The sequence below is a fragment of the Macrotis lagotis genome, chromosome 5 (genome assembly GCF_037893015.1).
Source record: "Macrotis lagotis isolate mMagLag1 chromosome 5, bilby.v1.9.chrom.fasta, whole genome shotgun sequence".
NCBI lineage: Eukaryota > Metazoa > Chordata > Mammalia > Peramelemorphia > Peramelidae > Macrotis > Macrotis lagotis.
The window spans coordinates 98761550-98783239 of NC_133662.1; the positions used below are offsets into that span (position 1 = coordinate 98761550).

At 33.1% G+C, this 21690-nt stretch overlaps 1 protein-coding gene across 6 annotated transcripts in view; it reads right to left on the minus strand.

Moving 5' to 3' along the window:
- Nucleotides 1-21690, minus strand: part of ASCC3 (activating signal cointegrator 1 complex subunit 3) — a 379520-nt gene that overhangs the window by 225289 nt on the left and 132541 nt on the right. For all 6 annotated transcript variants that reach the window (XM_074187242.1, XM_074187239.1, XM_074187240.1 and 3 more), the window contains one exon: nt 2086-2220. In XM_074187242.1, the coding sequence (XP_074043343.1) occupies nt 2086-2220 (135 nt within the window). The remainder of the gene's footprint in view (nt 1-2085; nt 2221-21690) is intronic.

The following is a 21690-nucleotide window of genomic DNA, read 5'->3' on the forward strand; positions in this document are numbered from 1 at the left end:
TTCAAGTCTACTTCTTTCTGTTTTTATATTTATAATCTTTTTTAACTTTTTCAGAGGCTTTTGTTTTAGTTTATTATTATTATTTATATATAAATTAATTTATTTATTTTCAATTTTATTTCTTACTAATGTGACTGACACAAAGAACAGCTTTGCTAAATTCTTTAACTTGCACAATTCCTGACACATAATGGGCACTTAATAAATGGATGGTAATTTATAGATTCACCCCTCAGGCTTTTTGATGTTACGCAAGGGGTTTTCCCCCTTTGTTTTCTTTTTAATACCCAATTAAGATTAGAAAGTCTGTTGAGATTCTATACAGTTTCATATATATATATATATATATATATATATATATATATATACACACACAAAATATATTATATATACACACACAATTACTGTTACTGTTTATTATTATTATTATTATTATTATTATTATTATTACTGTTAGTTAATTTTACAGTGGTATAGTATGAAAATATACTATGTATGATTTCTGCCTGTTTATAAATTCTATGTAACCTATTATATATGATCAATTTTGTGAGTCTGTTTATTTAAAAAGAATATGCAGTACTTATTTTCCCTTTTTAATTTTTTTCCCTTTACTTACAATCTTTTTCTATTTATCCTCTGATAATTATCTTTTTTGCTAATAAATCTGTCTTCTTATATTAAAAATAAAATACATTTTTACTAAATAATTGTTTGCTGTGTTAGTTATTATATCTGCAACTATATAATAATAATAACAACTTTACCATTGTTATTTTTGTTAATAATTTGCCATTTAATTAGTTTGCATTCCCTTCTCCACTGCTTAGAAAAATATCTCTTCCTAGATTTGGACATTGAAAGACAACAGATTCAGAATAATGGCTTGTGGGCATGATGGGATAGGAGGAAAGTCTGAGCTAGTTTGCAAAAAAAATTAAGACTGAATGATGGGACAGGCCTCAAGATTCTTAAGAGATAGAAAAATTTATGACACATACTCTTGGAGAAAACAAGAAGGAAAAGATTCAGGATAGAATATCAAAGATATAAGCAAAATTATCAGCCCTGTTAAGAAGATAATAGATGTCTTCCTAAGTGAAAGGTACAAAGGAGGTTAAAAACAAGTGAAGATAAAGGTTTTGAAGCACTGAATAAGGGGAAAATATCAATAAGCTCATGATCCTTTAACTGTGATTTTTTTTCCACTCATGTGGTAAACAAGGTCTTCTCAGACAAGGGATGGTGACAAGAAGGTGGTGGGCTTCAAGAAAAAGAAGTCACTAAAGCAGCCACTTCAATGCTGCAAAGTGAATACTAAAAAGTGAAGAAACTGTTGGAAGGAGATACTGAAACTGAAAATAGTTGGGGATTAAGGATCAAAAAAGAAAACAAAAACTGTTCTCCTACATTACTTTAACAAAATCTATCTTACAAGTTGGATTTTCTTCATATACAATATTTTGGTCCTTACTACATATATAAACCACACTAATTATTTTGTGATGATTTCAAAATCTGCTTAATAATTTCAGGTAATAATGTAATCAAAGTAGTGCTAAATTAAACTATAAAATGAAACTGAATTTAGCATTGATTTTTTCCATAAAATGAGATGTGATGTTTTCAATTTACATAGAAAATAAAAATATTTCTAAAGACTAAATAAAAGTAGCAATTTCACATTCTTGAAAATATGCACAGTCAAAGGATTATTTTGAGAAATGCATAATACACATCATTTAAAGATCAGATTTCACAACCTAATGTAAAATCTATTGCTGCTTTTTAAAGAATTTGCTCTTTTATTTGTTAAAGAGTCTATATTTTAAAAATGCAGAAAGTTAGAACAAAAAAATAAGTTTATGGTGTTCAGTCAAACCAGTCAAACTAGGGCAATTATAATGGAGAATGGAAAATAGTAATAATTGAACTTCTCTAGAACATTCCTCATAAACATCATTACTCAAAGAAAGAAAAATCCAGACTATTATATCACATTTGCAAAGTGTCTTTTACTTCAATTTTTAAAAACTAAAGTCAAATTTCTTCAATTTTTTAAAAGATTCCCCATTAGTCCCTTACCTGTTTTTCAGCATGTCCGTATTCAGGTCCTTGGTTTGGCAAAAAATAGCAAATGTGGCCATTATTTTTGGCTTTTTCTCTTAAAGCCATAGCTGTTCGTACAGTGGCATTTCTAGCATGCACAAAAACCATCACCTAAAACAAAAAAGAAGCAATTTATTCAACAGATGAAGGCTGAACATTATGAAGTAGAATACAAACACTCTAATCAACTAGTATTCAAATTTAAAATATTTTATCCTTAATAAACTTCCTTTCACTTAATGACAGCCATTCAGTTCTCTTAGCACCATTTTCCTCTAATAAAACATGCTTTATGGCGCAGCTAGGCGGTGGATAGAGCACCAGCCCTGAAGTCAGGAGTACCTGAGTTCAAATCCTGCCTCAGACACTTAATAATTACCTAGCTGTGTGGCCTTGGGCAAGCCACTTAACCCCACTGCCTTGCAAAACCTAAAACAAACCAAACAAAACAACAAAAAACCCACAAAAGCATGTTTTACAACCATTTCCCCCAGAAAACCAAAGGCTTTGAATACATGAATGAAATGAAATTTGGATACATGAATGAAAAAGAAACTTTGTATCACACATCAAAGGGTGTGGGAAGGTACACCGGGAAGGCCAAAATGGTTGGGAAATATCTAATATGGTGGACAAGATAAAGCGAGTGTTCAATAACTAAAGCCAGGGTCCCACAGGCAGAGTCCAAGTTCTGGGTGCAGAAGGAAGAAGAGAACAAGATCACAGGCAACACAGTTTCCAAGCTATCCACCAAATCCTCATTTACAAGAAATAATTGTAACCTATAGAGTGTACTGAGAGATGGTCTTAGAGGCAGGGAGACATGAATTCCTATGTCACACCTCAGTTCCTGAGCTCCCAAATTTTGATATCAGGCAAACCATTTAATTGATTGATACCTCATGAGATTGTTGAGGGATACTTACAGATCTGTATGGGCAGAGGGAGATTGCTGAACTAGGCTCCAGATACCAGACAAATTTCTGGAGGGGATGTGGGAAAACTGAAACACCATTCTAGAGAGGAATTTGGAACTATGCCAAAAAGGCTACAAAACTATGCATACTCCTTGATCTATATCCCAAAAGTGATCATAAAAAAGAGAAAAACCTACCTGACCAAAATATTTATATAGCAGTTCTTTCTGTAGTGGCAAAGAATTAGAAATTGAGGAGATTCCCATCATCTTAGAATTGGCTGAAAAGGCTGCAGTTGATAGAATATTATTGTGCTATAAGAAGTGATACACAAGATGCTTTCAAAAGCCTGAAAAGACTTCTATGAGCTGATCAAAGTGAAATGAAACAAGTAGAACCAGGAAAAATTGCATACAGTAAAAGCAATCCTGTATGATGATCAAATATGAATAACTTAGCTATTCTTAGCATTACAATGAACTAAGACAATTCCAAAGGACTATCTATCTTCAGAGAAAGATCTGATAGAGAATAAATACAGATCAAAACACTATTTTTTACTTTATTTTCCTTGGGGTTTTTGTCTTGTTTTCTTTTACAACATGACTAATGAAGAAATACATTTTACATAACTATGCCCATGTAGAAGCTATATCAAATTGCTTGCCTTCTCATGAAGGAAAGAAAGAACTTGGAAGCAAAATTTTTAAAAAACGAAATGTTAAAAATTATTTTTATGTGTAACTGGGGAAAATGAAATATTAAAAAGAGTTCTGAAATCTCTGAATAGCTCATAACTTACTTTAAAAAAAAAAAGAAAAATGGAACTATGTCACAGCAGATACCATGACTTCCTAATTGGTTTCTTAGAGAGATATTGCTTTATTGACAATTTTCTACTGGTCCTTTTAAACTAGATGTTTTATAGACAATTCAATCTTAATATGTCCAACTTACCTTCCAAAACTACTACCCTCCCTCCAAATTTTCCATATTTTTTGTTAAAGTCATCATCTTTCCAATCACTCAGGTTGGTAACGTGCATATAATGAGATTCCTTTTACTCCCTCACCCCAAATATCTAATCAGGTGCCAAATTCTGTTGATTATGTCTCTATGAAATTGTCATCATGATAGAGCCTGTGCTATTGTATAGTCTCCTTATCTTCAATCTCCCTCTTCCAAATTCACCCTCTGGCTAATAAACAGCTTGGTTTTTGAACCTCTATACATTATGCCTCTTGATGACACAAAGCCAATCAAACTGACCTTTTTTTCTGTTTGGTACAGGATTTGAAATTCACTCATGCCAAGAATTGACTCACTTTGTGCTATTAAAATGCTTAGTTTTCTTAAGGACTTGGCTCATGCTTCATATTCTATGTGAGGTCATTCTTAACCTATTACAAGTTTCCAGCATCATTCTTACCTGAATTGCCTTTTTTGTAATTAATTTCAAATTAAACAATCGAGTATATGGGAGAAGGGAGAGTATTAAGGGAGTATAAGGGAGAACCCCTGAGAAAACATAAAAGCAATGTGGGCAGGGATTGTTTCATTTTTATCTTTGTATGCTCAGTAAGGCCTGGTACAAAGAAAATAATGTTTGATGAATTGATATATTTGCTCATCTCTCTAAATGATATCTTTTTTTATCTTTATTTTTTATTAAGACAATGGGATTAAGTGATTTGCCCAAGGTCACACAGCTAGGTAATTATTAAGTGTCTGAGGTTGCATTTGAACTCAGGTCCTTCTGACTCCAGGGCTGCATCACCTAACTGCCACTAAATGATGTCTTATTGAAGAAAGTTCAATACCGAATTTAGAGATGCACTCTTTAGTAATACCTAACACACAGGGTTGCTCTATGAAAAAATTTTGTCAATCTTGAATCAATCCTTATAAATGGACTATTAACTAATCGACAAGCATTTATGAAACACTTAAAACTAAGGACTGTGCTAAAGTGCTGGCAATACAAAGAAAAGAAAAAATGAACTCTGTCCTAAAGAAGATCATATTCTAATGGAGCAGACAACAACTACTATGTACATGGAAGAGAAACAGAGAGTACTATTTCATTATTACCAAGACTAATAACAGCATTGTTAAAATAACAATTCAGAAAATCAAATTCTCAAAGTTAAAGTCAGTCAGTCAATAACATTAGGTGCCTACTATGTGTATGGAGCTGTGTTAAAAACTTGAAATACAAAGAAAGGTAAAACAGTCCCTGCTCTCAAGTAGCTAATGATCTAATAGGGTAAACACAACAAAACTTTAAAAGAAAGTGAGAATTAGAGAGAAGAATGGAGTTGAAGGATACAAAAGTTAGGGAAGAGTCTAGCAGATAGAAACTGATGACATAGTAACCCTGGATCCCACCTCCAATCAGAGGAAACAAGGGTGCCTGGGGGCAGAGTATACTAAGGAAATGTAAATTTTAGAATTGAGATGAGTTTCTGGAAAACATGATGAAGTCCCAAGAGAACAGTCAGTTGGAAAAATGTTGATTAGAGTAACGCACAGAGTGTCCTCTTCATGTTCAAAGGGGTAATAGTAGTCTTACATAGGAACCTGGTTCTATTTTGTTGCTTTTTGGAACTGAGACCATGGTTAAGAGAAATGGCTAGGTTCATTTGTACTGTGTCACTAGTGGTGAAATCCTTGGACCGATACAAGATGTACCAGAGCAAAAGCATTTGCCAAGAATGCTTTTATGAATCAAAAACAAAAGTCGACTATTTGAAGTGGTCAGATACTGACATAGTTCTTCTGACAATAAACAATGCCAACTAATGATCTAGTAGAGTTATTCCCATGACCTGCCAGGCAATTTCTGAGAAACCAAAGGCTTTGGATTCCAGAGGGAATATGGCTGCAGACCTGAAAGGAAAAGGCCATATACTGACAATTAGATCAACATGGGACAGGTCTGGATGAACTGTGTTGCCATCAATTTCTCACTAGAAAATTACAGTAATAATTTTGCTTATGCTGCGAGAGCACCATGGTGCCTCACTGATATGGGAGAGAACCATACTCACAAGACCAAGGACTCCCACAGCATCCAGAACTTCAACAGAAGTTCTATTTCCTATCAAATCAAGCCATAGGATGAAAAGGTTCAGGAAAAGGCACTGAGAAGGATGTCTCTGCTCAACATTCTTTTTACCATAATAAACATTAATGTTCAAGTAATACTATCATTCATTTGATATTATGGTCTTCTTCAATTATGAATGATATCAAAAACATCAAAAAAAGTTATAGAGAAGATGCAAAGTTGTGCAGGAAGAAGTGACGTGTATAGGGGAAAAATTTCATGAATCATTTGAAATACAGAAAAAGACTACAATTTAGAAAGGGCAATAAAAAGAATCGAATTTTTTAAACTTTTATGCAGGAAAGTTCCCTATGCTGTAAGACTAAAATGCTATTCAGATCTATTCCTATCATGTTGTTTTTCTAACTATGTCTTAAACACTCTGCTAAAAAGTTCAGTAAGCTGGAACATTCAATTTTCTGACTGCGGTGGTAATGAAGTTGCTGATATAAGCAGAATATGTTTTCTGCTTTTGCTAAGTAGATGTTTTCAAAGGCTCGAATGTTCTAAATTTGCTAGAAAAATCAAAATGTAAGTGTGCTGGGTTCCTATAACTTCTTTGGAATCCTAAAGAGGTTTCTAATGTCTTCCTAAGTGTTTTACCTAAATGATATTGTCACCACAATGTGAAAAATAATGCTAAGTACTGGTGAAGTAGTCTTATTTGAAAACAGATATAATTATACAAAGAAAATTCATAATGAAGTGTCAAACTACTATTTACTTAGATATATCTGTCTTTCCATATTATACATATAAAATATATTCTCTTGTATAATAGCTTTAAAGTGAAATTTGTTATGAAACTCAATTATAAATGAGAAAGCTTCAAATAAATTAACATTCAATTCAATTTGTTAATTGAAGTACTTATGATGTACTAGATGTGGTTTTCTTCTTATCTTTGCATTCCTAACACCTAGAAATATTCATAGAGCCTAGTTTCTTTGATTCTTTTGATTTGGAGAAGAGAATAAAATAAAAAATAAAGATAAAAAACTATCTGCCAGACAAAATGCAAGATGTTGGACATAGAAATACAAAATAAAAAGAAACAATGTCTTCCCTCAAAAAGGTTACATTCTATTGAAAATAACATGCAAATACATTGAGTAAAAGTAAAATGTGCGAAAATTAAATATAAAGCAATTTTGTAGAGGGGCACACTAACAAATGCAGGAAAGGGATCAGAAAAGGACCCTCACAGGATAGGAACTGTACTTCAGCTACACCTTGGGAAGGACTATGGACCTGAAGGGAGAGGTGCATTCTTGGCATGAAGGATAGCCTATGCTTTTAGCTGGAAGGCTAGATATAGAAAGTCTTGTAAATGGTTAGCAAAACTGGGCTAGTTTGGCTAGAAATTGGAATATGTGAAAGGAATGAATATACATAAGTATAAAAAGCAAGACTGGAGTCAAGTTTCAAATACCAGGCAGAGGAGCTGTTATTTTATTTAAGAATCAGTTAGGTAGGCATTGAAACTTGTGATTTTCTTTAATCTGTTAAGCTATATTTTTTTTGTTTATTTGTTTTTTGCAAGGCATTGGGGCTAAGTGATTTGCCTAAGTTCTCACAGCTAAATATTAAATGTTTGAAGTCATATTTGAATTCAGGCCCTCCTGACTCCAAGGCCAGTGCTCTATCCACTATGTCACCTAACTGCCCTCTGGTATATTTTAAAGAGGATCTGTGAACAATTCTAGCTCTGAAGGTTCTACCTGTCTTCATCACCTCTCTCCTTCTCTATCCCAGTTTTGAGATGTACTATGGAACTAAAGTTTCTCGAACAAATTGAGAGATATTCTGTATCATTCAAAGACATTCTCAACTAAATCTTTCTCTTACATAAAACAGAAATGTATCCAATTTCTATAAAAATTTAGAAATTCAAGAATTTGAAAGTACCTCAAAGGCCTTCTGTCTATTCATCTAGAAGTCCCCTGCATGAAGCCCTAGCCTCTAGGGGGATTGGGAAAACTAAGAAAGGAAGGGGAATTGAGCTGAATTTTGAAGCAGCAAAGAAGTAGAAGTCTAAGCATGAAGTTCTAGCCTGTTTGTCTGCACCATACAAAGAATGATCAATCAATTTTAATTAAGTAACTATTAAGTGACAGGCACTGCAAAAGGCATTAAAGATACAAGTACAAAGAAGAATTCATATTTGCATTGAGCTTATGTCCCAAATGAGAGGTGAATGAAGTTGATATTAAAGTCCATACAGCACAAAAACAAAATTAGTCAATATGATTATATCAAAGTAGTCACTTGGGGGGGGGGGGACACTAGCAGGAAAAGTTTCTAATACTTAGAAGGGGCATGAATTGAATCTTAAATGAAGAAAGAGACTCTGAAAAGTGAAAGTGAAGAGGAAGACCATTCTAGGTGTGCGGGAGAGCTAGTGAACAGCTGTGGGAAAGAAGGTACATGTGTGACCACAGGAGGCAGTACACCTATTCCAAGTTACGGTATACTGGACAAAAGATTCTTGATTTCTAGAAAGACTGTTAACCTAGGAGAAGAAGTTGCGTAGAAATAGTCAGTGGGACTGACTGAGAGTCTGGTGCATCTTTAGATCACACACTGATACTTCCAATACAATAATGCCATAAGAAATGATAAATATGAAATCATGAGCTATGCTACTGTTATTCAAGATGTTATACATGGTCATTGTGAAGAGTTCTGACAAAAAGGTGATCACCTAGAGAAAGAAATGATAAACCATTTCTGTAATCTTTGCTGAAAAAATCTCATGAGCGGCAACTGAATGATAAGAGATGACATTTGAAGATGAGTTCCTCAGGTTGAAAGATGTCCATACACTATTAGAGAAAAGAAGAGGAGAGCCACAAATAGCTTTAGCACTAATGAAGAAAATGCAGGATAAAAATAGAAAGAGAAAAAGTCCCAGCTACAGATGTGCCTGGTGATCGAATAAATAAGTTAATAAAATATAAAGATCAATATTACAATAAATATTGCAATAAAAACCTAGAATGTAACATCTATGAGCCAAGGTAACCTGAATGAGGCCAAATAGGCAATAGAAAGATTAAACATCAACATCACACATGTTAGCAAACTTAAATAGATAGGAATGGGTGAATTTAATTCAGGTGATCACCATATATATTAATGTGAGCAAAAATCCCTTAAGAAATGGAGGTAGCCCTCATTGTTAATGCAAGGATTACAAGATTAGGTTATAATCTCAAATATGATAGAATGATATCTGTTCAATTACATGGCATTTGAATACAATATCACAGTAATGCAAATCTTTATTCCAAAAACTGACACCAAAGAGGCCAAAGTTGATCAGTTCTAAGAAGATCCACAACATCTTTTAGAAATAATACCAAAAATGATGTCTCATTCATCAAAAGGATTGGAATATTAAGTGAGGAAATCGAAAGATAATTAGAGTAACAGGAAAGTTTGGCCTTGAAATACAAAATGAAGCAGGCCAGGGACTAAATGTTATTAAGAAACCTTACTGATAATAGCAAATACTCTTTTTTTAACAACCTAAAGGGTTGACAATAATAATGTCAATGATTATATACTTTGGAGTCAAAGATGGGGATGTTTTATTAGGACAATTAAAAAAAAAAGACCTGCAACTGATTAAGTCAGATCATGACTTTTTACTATAATAATTAGACTAGAAGAACTCAGGGAAAATCATCAGACCATATACTAAATTACATTCCTTATGAGTATGTAGAGGTGATAAAGACTTAAGATCTAGTAAACAGAGGGCCTAAAGAACTATGATTTGCTATGAAGAACTGGGGTTCACTATATTGTACAGGAGGCAGCAATAAAACCATTTCAAAGAATTTATGATGAGAATTTATAGTTGAGGAAAGAGAAAGCAAAAGTTAAAGGGAAAAAAGAGAAAAAATAAGCCTTGCAAAGAAATAATAGAATTGAAACAGAAAAGAGACTTCTTTAAGAAAATTACAGATATCAAAGCATTTCAGGCAAAATGAGCACAATGAAAGACAAAAATGGTGGGGACTTAACAAGCAGAAAAGATTAAGAAGAAGTGGTAAGAATACACAAAAGAATTATGTAAGATCTTAATCTTGACAATAATTCTTACGGTGTTGTTATTGATGTACAGACAGACATCCTTGAGAATGAAGTCAAGTGAGCCTTAGGAAACGTTGCTAACAATAAGGTTAATAGAAGGGATGAAATTCCAAGCCAAGTATTTGAAAATCCTAAAATATGATGCTGTTAAAGTGCTGTGCTCAATATGCCAAGAAATTTGGAAAACTCAACAGTGGTCATTAGAAATGGAGATCAGTTCATATTCTAAGCCTAAAGAGCAATACCAAAGAATGTTCAATTTCCAAACAACTGTGCACTATACATGCAAGCAAGGTTATGCTAAAGTTTCTGCAATTTAGATATCAGCAATTTGTGAACTGAGAATTATCAGAAGTACGGGATAGTTTTCAAAGAGGCAGAGGAACTAAAAACTAAACTGTCAATATTTGCTAGATTAAGGAGAAAAGGAGTTTCAGGAAAAACATCTTCTGTTTTTTGGCTACACTAAAGACTTTGACTGTGTGGATTATAACTAAATGTGGCTAGTCCTCAAAGATATGGGAGAACCAGATCATTTTACTTGTCTCCTGAGGAACATGTAGATCAAAAAGCAATAGCCAGAATCACATATGGAACAACCAACCAATTGGCTTAAGATCGGAAAAGGAGTGTGACAAAGCTATATACTGTCACCCTAATTTCTTTAACTGATATTCAGAGCACATCATGTGAAATGCCAGGCTGGATGAATCAAAAATTGGAATTAAGATTGCCTGGAGAAATATAAACCATATCATACAAGCAGATGATACCAGAAAGTGAAGAGGAATTAGGAAGCATCTTAATGAGAGTGAACAATGAGAGCTTTCAAGCTGACTTGAAGCTTAACATCAAAAAAGATGAAAATTTTGGAAACTGGTCCCCAAACTTCCTGCCAAATTGAGGGAGGAAAAAAATTGAAGTAGAGTCAGATTTGATATTCCTGCTCTCAAGGATCTTTGCAGACAGTCATTAACAGGTAAGAGTATTATTACACATATTAAAATAGATGATTTAGAAAAAGATCTTTTATATACATTTACATACAAACATGAATGGTTCTAACAAGTTTCTGGAAAAAACACTTATTTGAAATATTCATGCATTGAGTAAGACAAATATGAACTATTTATTTATTAAAAATTAATTAAATATCAATTAAAGTTTGAAGTAAATCAAATACCAGTTTTTCCTTTAACCTTTATTGACAATTACAAATATCAATGAACTAAAGAATGTTTTTTCCTTATCAAACAAGGCAGGAAATTATCATGAAGGTATGTAATGAAAAGTGAAACTTAGTTTAACTAGAGTTAATTAAACCTATCTTAGATATGTCAGAAAATTTTATAAATCACTGGCTAACCTCTGTGCATTAAATTATGCAAATAAGCTAGGGTAAGGAATTTAGAATAGAAAGAAGTAGTTCCACAGCTCTGAAAAATATAATTAGATGTGGATTCTGCAGCTGAAAGCCAACTCTGCTTTCTCACATTAAGAGTTTGAAGTTTAGGGGCGGCTAGGTGGCGCAGTGGATAAAGCACCGGCCCTGGAGTCAGGAGTACCTGGGGGTTCAAATCCAGTCTTAAACACTTAATAATTACCTAGCTGTGTGGCCTTGGGCAAGCCACTTAACCCCATTTGCCTTGCAAAAAAAAAAAAGTTTGAAGTTCTTCTAAAGAAATTTTAGCTTTTAAATGACAAAAAGCACAAACTAAACAGATCCAAGTTAACATGAGTAAAACATATTTAAAACATGGTACTAAATGTTGACATATTTCATCAGTCTTGTAACAATCAATTTCATCAATCTCAGGCAATTTCCACTATTATTTGCTTTATTTTCTATAATTGCTTTAAACATCTGTCATCTGCCCTTTGACTGCACTCAAAGAATTAAGGGTTCTTTGTACTATTCAAAATAAAAGTAGCTGAAGACTCTTGTTACTCTAGAAATCAAGATACTATGATACAAGCATTGTAGCTTGAAACTAAAAGCTAAAATATGTTATTTTATGATTCTATTCTACTACATATCACTGCCTATATAAAGTGACAAGCAGTAGTAAATTAGGAATTCAGGAAACAATAAATTTTGAATACTGTTTCCAGAACATTAAATTTAGAAAAGCAGTTCACTTTTTCATTTTAATATTATGACAAAAAAGTTTATATTAGATTTCCCTAAACAGCAAATATTTTTGAATTTTAGTGACTGAAAATTATGCTCTATCTTCATGAAAAGTAAAAAACTTTCCTGAATAGTAAAACTGTCATGTCTAATTTATGTCACAAATTATAGCCTAAATGATATTGGGATGATGAAAGAAATCAGCAGTAAATCATAATAAGTTCAGGTTCTATTTATATAGGGATTATAAAAATTCTTGCACTGAAGTCATTCTTTAAAATATTAATGACATCTGAATTTAGTCTTGATGATGATGTTTGTCCTTCATTCTCAAAGAGGACCATGGCATCAGTGAGGTGATGCCATGACAAGCACATGAATTGGATTTGAATGAAGGAGTGCTGTGCCAAGTCAACAGCCCCACTTTCCCTTCCAAAGTCATCTGCATTCAGTGGCCAGATATGAATCAGGAGGACTGGAGATGGCACTGGATGTAAGGCAATTAGAGTTAAGTGACTTAGCCAAGGTCATAGTAATTATCAAGTATCTTAAGGTCAAATTCAAACCCCGAACCTGCATCACCTAAATACCATATTTATTTAAATTCTTGGAATTATATGTCTAGATTAATGTCTTGGATTTAGAACTTGGATGGAGAAATCTTACAGAAAAATGAGAATTAAAAGCAAAAATGTATATTTTATCCTTTTAATAAGCATAAGAATTTAGCCATCAGATCACAACTAAGCAAACTTCAATACACAATAAACACAGCAAAAGGTTTTGAAACACATCATTACAATTCTCCAAAACAATTGTCAGTAATTTATCAATCTTAATTTTTCACTTGTAAAATCATAGTATTCTAAGATACTAAGAGTTAGATATTACCCTTAACCTAAAAAGAATTAAGGAATCTTTATGGCAAAGATTTAAATTTAGATCCTATCTTGAAATCCAGTGCTCATTCCAGTATATCATGATTTAAAATAAAAAAGAAAACCTATTTTGTTCAAGACAATTAATTTACATTCCAGTTCAAATATTATTTACTCATTCAGCAAGTTTTATATTAAGTACTCTCTGTAGCAGCAAGTATCCCAGAGTCAGTAAGATCTGAGTTTAAGTTGTACTCCTGACACATAATATCTGTGTGATGCTTAAAGAAAATTCACATAACTGATTGCAACTCTTAAGCAACTGAGAAAACTCTCTAAGATGATAAATAACATGGTAGGTGCTGAGTTAAATTGGTAGAGGAAATTTTCCAACACAATTCCCTATAACAATGAAATTATCATTTAAAAACTAGTAGCTAAGACATATATAATAATGTTTGCCCTTCATTTTCAAAGAAGACCATGATATCAGGGAGGTGATGTCATGAGAAGCACATGAACTGGATTTGAGTGAGGGAGGGCTGTGCTAAGTCTTCAGCCTCCCTTTCTCCTCCAGAGCCATCTGGGCCCATTGGCCAGATATCAATCAATATGACCAGAAATGGCCCTGAATGAGAGGCAGTCAAGGTTAAGTGACTTGCCCAAGGTCACATAGTACTGAGTCAAGTATCTGAGGTCCACCTGAGTCTCAAACCAGCACCACCTAGTTGCAAGACTTATAAATATTCTGTAAAGAATTTGGACCAAATGGTCTCTGGGATCCTACTGAGTTCTCAGGTTCCAAGATTTTACAATATCAACTTTGCAAGACTGTTTTTCACATATGTGTTTAAGAAAAATACTATTCATAAAAATTTAGTTATCTGACTGTAAAGTTAACATTGTATATTAATTATTTTACATTTATTCTGTACAGTTATTTATACATGTTGTCTTTTACAGGAGAATTTAGCTCCCTGAGGCCTCTCTTTTGATCACCCTCTTCTTTCCAGAATTTCATGACACTACTTCTCTCCTGGTTTTACTATCTGTCTACCCCTCAGTCTTATTTGCTGATCTTAACTCAAGTGATTATATTTAAAGGCAATAGGAAAAGAACAATTGAAAAATCAGAAAGAGGCAAATTCCCTCAGAGAGAGAGAAGGGGATAAGATTAAATGCTCCAGAAAAGAGTTTGTAATTGGCAAGAAGGGACACTTTATCTTCTGAAGTTTCAGCAAAAGAGTAATGCCCTAGGGATGATTCTAAGGTATTATGAAGGAGGGAAATGGGAAGAAGCAGTAACTTGAAATGAATGACATTTTTTTTCCCCAAAGAAAGGAAGGTTCTTTGGTGAAAGGGATGGAGGAAATAGTCAAGAAATGGTGCTGATTCAGTCAACAATCTCCATAGCAACACAAATTCTATAATAATTATAGCAAGGTGACTGGACTTTGCTGAAACCTTATCATTTGCATTATCATCAATCCCACCACGATTAGATGTTAACTTCTGGTTGGATATGTGTAACAGCAAGAGCAAGCAGATATTTCAATTTCTGAAAAAATGTAATTTATATATTAATAGTAGCAAACTCCTATATCACCTTGCAATATTCAACAGATGACTATACAATAGCAGAAATTCCCTAAACATCTTTTCTTGGTTCAGAGTTGTCACCTGTCTGAGTTTCTAATTCTTTATTTATTTCATAACAAATTCAATTCTTCTGATAACTTTCTAAATCAGACTATCAGTAAACCACTTGAAATGTTAAGACAGGAATTCATTTGGCAAGGTTTTTTTCTCTAAGTTAACAAAAGAGGGAATTATTGGCCAGAGAATCTGTCCAAATGTTAGAAGTCTTATTTTGTTTCACCATAACCAAATACCCTAATTGAATACAATGACTGTACAATTTGAGGTTTTGGTTGTGTATATACATTTATTTTTAAGTGAATATGTTTTTTGGTATATATTTATGTTTGAATTTATGTTTATGAGTGCACACATATACATATTTAGAGGTAAATGAAAAAGGTCAACAAGGGTTTTGTTATTTTAAATAATATTTAAATAAATACAGATACTACATATCTGTATCTATCTATATCTATATTCTTCTTCTATCTTGCCCAAGCTGGAAGTACACTGTTCACTCAAAGGCTTTATTGCAATACTGATTAGTATGAAAACTTAAACCTGCTCTGTCTTTGTGATATAAAACAGCTTTCTCTTCCTTATATATAGCTTGATAGTCCTCTGTTCTCAGCAGTCCATTATAGTTGTTCTGGACAGTCAATTGGCTTTAGCCCAACTTAAGGATAAATTAGTCGTCCCTCTATATAAGTAGAAACAAAAAGTTGCCAGGGGCTTCTGCTCCTGGGGTCTTGTGGCCCTTTCACTTTGCTATGGGTCAACATCATGTTAAACCCCCAAGGAATATGGGTCAGAAGACCAAGGTCTACTCTTATTATCAGTCATTCTTAAAGCCTCATATGAGAGACTAAAAGGACTCCAATAAGGAAAACGAGACAAAGTTTCACAATAAAAGTATTTTTCTATTGTTCAGTCATTTGTCCTGTCTGATTCCCTGTGACCCCATTTTGAAGTGTTCCTGGCAAAGACAATTCCTTCTACAGTTCATTATACAGATGAATAATAAAGTAAACAGGGTTAAGTAACATGCCTAGGGTCACACGAGATCAAGGTATAGCTGAAGATGCAGCATATAAGAAGTGATGATGAAATGGGAAGAAAAGTTATTTACGAGACATCAAAACATAAATTGAAGTCCCTAAATATAAAGGCAAGGGTATGAAGGTACAAGCTGATTATGAGATAGGTGTTGAACTCTTGATGAAAGCAGAAAATATTACCTAGAAACGAGTAGATATAGTTAACAGGATTCGAGTAAGACAATCTATCTGGATGGCATTTGGATGAATATATGGGAGTATATCTCAAAAGGGTAAGATGTTGTGAGTGAAGGTGGCAAAAGAAGGGTCTAGAAGTGGAGTAAGAAACAAAAAATATGCTTATCCTTGGCCTTAGCCTCATATACATGTAGTATACAAGGGGTTGGCCAGAGATACAATATCTTCAACAGAAAGGCAAATCACTGTAAGAATAAGGAATATTGTATTTTAAAAGACAGCAGGTTAAAAATAAAATTAAAATGATTATTAGACCCCTTAAAGAGGAAAATAAAGGTCTTAAAAATCACGTGATTAAAAAATGTTTTGATGAAAACATTGCTCATTCACTTGTTCCAATTTAGTTATTTTAAAAAAAAATTAATGATTACTTGCAGTTACAAAGCTTATTAAGTCTTTCTAATACCTTTTCTAAATCTAAATAAGAGGAAACAAAATAATAAAAAGTTTAATCCATGATTTCCAGAACTAAAATAAGGTTTGTCAAATTCACTTCAGACAATTTAACACAACAGATTCAAAATGGCTGCCCAGGGAAAATTTTCTTTAGAAAATATATAGATAATGAAAATAAGCAGTGAAATGTTGGTTGAGTAGATGCTCAGTTTTAAAAAACAATATAAACAACTCAAAGCATACATTAAAAACAAATTTGTCATTCTGTATATTAATCCAAATGAAACTGAATTAGGAATATCATATTATAAGAGTTAATGTCAGAAGGTATCTCAGAGAAGCAAATCCAGAAAAATTATTTCCCCAAGTCACAAAGCTAATATCAGAGTAGAGCTCTCAGGTCCTGTGATTCTAGTCAGCTCTTTTGCCAGTGCTTCATATTACTAATATTCTGTTTATATAACTCCAATAATGAATTCTCATTACATACTCCATATAAGCCAATTTCCAAATAACATAATTTAAGGGATAATTCTCAATTAGAATTTCAGATCATTCCAATATGCCAATAATTTATAGAAATACAAATTTAAAAATAATTCACAGTTTAAAATATCACTAGAAGTACTTTGTGTCCAGTGACTGAAACAAGAACTTATTAATTTCGCAAATACAAATAACTGTGCAAAAATTCCAATAATTATGCTTCTTTCTCATGTAAGAAATTCTGAAGTGTGAAATGGAACAAATGGAGAGGAAAATTACTAATGAAATAGTCAAAGATATTACCAAATCTTATAGGGAAGCAATTACAAAAAGCAATACAATTTCTGCCTTCAGACGAAGGTCAACAATTGAGGTAACCAACACAAAGAAATGAAGAAACATACATACATACATACATACATATATACATACATATATATATAATATATTATAAACATATATATATATATATATATGGAGAGAGAGCATCCTTTCCAATTTCTTCATTTTCTCTACTCCAACATGCACAAAATGTTTTCTGTCAATAAAGAATGCAAATTAGAATGAACACAAAAGGTAGTTGGTGCTTGAGAGAAAGTAAAGATTCAAGACACCAACATAAAATATTAAAAGGATATGGTCAAGGAAATTTTCCTGAGTCTTTCCTATAGAAACCTCTAAGTTGACACCTCAAAAATCTTGTCTACTAAAGAATTCATGTTTATCATGATCTATTCTTAACTGTGTTAAGCTGGAACACTCTATGAAGATCATTTCACAATGGGAATGATAAACTTGTCCTTACCACTGAATACCAATGAAACTTTTCTCATTCTAACCTTTAAAATTCAAAGAGCCATTTATGCAGGCAGATTAAGAATTGAGCAGCTGTCTTCTCTCCATTTTCAGTTATCATTAGTCAGTCAGTTAACTTACTTTGAGTAGTTATCCTATCCTTTCTGTCATTCTCTTCTTTTCCTTAATATGATAAAAAGAAACAAGTCAAGCATTTGTCTTGGTATATAGTATGAGATGTTGGTCTATGACTACTTTTTGCCAGAAGATTTCCCAGTTTTCGCAGCAAATCAATCTTTGTTCCAAAACTTGAATCCTTGAGTTTATCATACCACATTACCATGCTCATTTACTAAAATGCAATATTTACCTAATCCATTCTATTGATCCACCACTCTATATCTGAGCCAGTACCAGACTATTATGATAATTACTGCATTACAATACAATTTCTATCTGGTATGAACAGACCAATTTCTTTCACAATTCTTAATTGATTCTCTTGATATCCTTGAGTTTTTGTTCTTTCAGATGAATTTGCTATTATTTAACTAGTTCTATAAAATAATTTTTGATAGTTTGGGAAGGCATTGAATAGATTTATGTAGAACTGTCATTTGTATTATATTGGCTCAGTCTATTCATGAGCACTTGGCTATTTTTCCAATTGTTCAGATTTGACTTTATTTTTGTGTAAAGTGTTTTATAGTTGTGTTCATATAGTTCCTAGTTTTGTCTTGACAAGTAGACTCCCAAATATTTTATACTGTGTACAGTAACTTTAAATACAATTTCTCTATCTCTTGTTGCTGGACTTCGTTAGGAATATCTCTCTCTATAGATAGATAGATAGATAGATAGATATAGATATATATATAGATATATAAATGCTAATGATTTATATTGGGTTTATTTGTATCCTGAAAATCTGCTAAAGTTGTTAATTTCAAATCTTTTATTTTCTTGGATTTATCATATACAAAGATAGTTAATTTTCATTCCTCACTGCCTACTCTAATTGCCTTTTTCTTCACTTACTGCTAAAGCAAACATTTGTAGTAAAATATTGAGAAGTGTTAATATGCATCCATGCTTTACCCCTAACTGTATGGGAAAGCTTTGGCTTATCTCTATTAGAGATGCTTTCAGAAGATTTTAAATAAATATTACCTATTGTTTTAAAATAAGCCCTTTATTACTATGCTCTTTGGTGATTTTAATAGGAAAGGGTGCTATATTTTATCAGATTTTTCAGCAGTTATTACAAATATCACTTTGTAGGATTCTGGTTTTTATTCCATTCCTGTATCTGCTTTGGCTTTAAGTTTTCATTTCATTCATCTTAGTTATGATAACTATATTTCCCTTTGTTATTTTCACCTTGATTACTGCCCCAGCTCCGATCTCTTACCCCCCCACACACACTTTTTCCCTTCTCACATGTCTTTTTCTTCTGGTCACTGCCTTCCCTAACCTATCCTTCCTTTTATCCGCACCTCTTCCCCTATTATTCATGTTCTTTTTTACTTCCTTAAAGGGCAGGATAGATTTTTGTATCCAACTGAGTGTGAAAGTTATTCCCTCCCAGAGTCAATTTTGATGAATTAAGATTTCAGTTTTACTTTCTCACTCCCCCTTTTATGTGATAATTTATTCCATTCAATCTCTACCCTCCTTCCAATGCAATTTGCTTTCTCATTTTTTGCAAGTGAACTTTATTAGCATTATTACAATAATTTTGTTATAAGAGTAAACATAACCCCCCCCAAGAAGATAAGAAACCTCAAGAATAGTGAGAGAGAAAAAAATCTACTTCAGTCTGTGTTCAGATTCCAATGGCTCTGTCTCTGGGGTGAGTTGCTTTCTTTATCATAAGTCCACCAGAGAAGTTGCTTCAATATTTTTCCCACAGCTGCTATTACTATTACCTCCACTCTATTCCTCCCCATTCTCATTTATTCTATTCTATTCTCATCTATTCTATTCTCATCTATTCTATTCTCATCTATTCTATTCTCATCTATTCTATTCTATTCTCTCTCTCTCTCTCTCTCTCTCTCTCTCTCTCTCTCTCTCTCTCTCTCTTTCATGCTGGCCCTGTACAAAAGTGTGTTGTATCTAAGTACCCTCTACCTCGATCTTCCCTGTCTTCTATCACCTATTCCTCCCTTCCCTCCCCTGATTCCCCCTTATCCCATCCCTTTCTTCTCATTTTTTCTCTAGGATAAGGTAATTTCCTCACCCTATAAAGTGTGCATGTTATTTCCTCTCTGAGCAGTTTCTGATGAGAATGAAGACTCACTCATTCTCCCTCACCTTTCCCTGTTCCACTCCATTGAAAAATCTTTTTTCTTGACTCATGTGGAATTTCTTCTTATAAATGAAAAAGTTCATATGAGTTATCAATATCTACTTCCTATGCAGGAATGCAAACAATTCAATATCATTAAAGTTCCTCATAGTTAGTCCTTCTCTTCCAGCCCCTCTATGGTTCACCAGAGTCCTATACTTGGAGTTGAAACTTTCTGTTCAGCTCTGGTTGTTTCAAGAGGAAAGTCTGAAAGTCCCCTGTTTCACTGAAAGTCCATCTTTTACCCTGAAAGAGGATGTTCAGTTTTGCTGAGTAGTTGATTCTCACTTGTAAAACAAAATCTTTTGCCTTCTGGAATATCATATTCCAATCCCTACAAGTCCTTAATGTTGATGCTACCACATCCTGTGTAATCCTGACTATGGAGCCTCAGTAGTTGAATTGTTTGTTTCTGGAAGCTTTTAGAATTTTTCAGTTTGATCTGGGAGTTTTGGGATTTGGCTATAATATTCCTGGGAATTTCTCTTTTGAAATCTTTCAGGAGGTGACCAATAAATTTCCTCAATTTCTATTTTACCCTCTGCTTCTAGGATCTCAGGGCAATTTTTTCTGTATTATTTCTTGAAAATGAAGTCTAGGCTCTTTTCCTGATCGTGGCTTTCAGACAGCCCAATAATTTTTAAATTATTTCTTCTGGATCTGTTTTCAAGATTGGTTGTTTTTTCCAATGAGATATTTTACAGTTTCTTCTAATTTTGGGCTTTGTTTGAAGAGTTTTTATTTCTTCCTGATCTTTTTTTTTAGGTTTTTTGAAAAGCAAAGGTAATTATTAAGTGTCTAAGACCGGATTTGAACCCAGGTATTCCTGACTCCATGGCCGGCACTTTATCCACTATGCCACCTAGCCGCCCCTCTTCCTGATTTCTTGCAAAGTCACCAGCTTCCTTTAGCTACATTCTGCATTTGAAGGAGTTATTTTCTTCAGAGACAGCTTTTTTATCTTCTTTTTCAGCTTGTCAATTCTGCTTTTTAAGGCATTCTTCTCATTTGCCTTTTGTATTCTTTTTTTCCATTAGGCCTAAACTGGTTTTTAACATTATTTTCTTCAGTATTTTTTTTTTATTTCTTTCACCAAGTTTCCCTTAGGTCTTGTATTTGGAGATCAAATATTTTATTCATCTCTGGTCTTTTCATTAGGAATACTTGAAAGTCTTTTATTTTCCTAAATGTCCATTTTTTTCTCCTGAAAGATTATATTCAATTTTCCTGATTGGTAAAATCATTTTTTTTTTTTTGCTTTCTAGGGTATATCACATTCAAATTCCTGTAGTTCTTTAATATGGAAGTCACCAAATCCATGTAATCTCATAGCTAAATTGCTTCTTTTTTGGCTAGTTTGCACTATTTACCCCCTTGATTTGTGAACTCTGAAATATGACCATGCTGTTACTGGAAGTTTTCAATTAGAGTTCTCTTTTAGGCCATGATGGGTAGATTCTTCTAATTTGTATTTTGACCTTT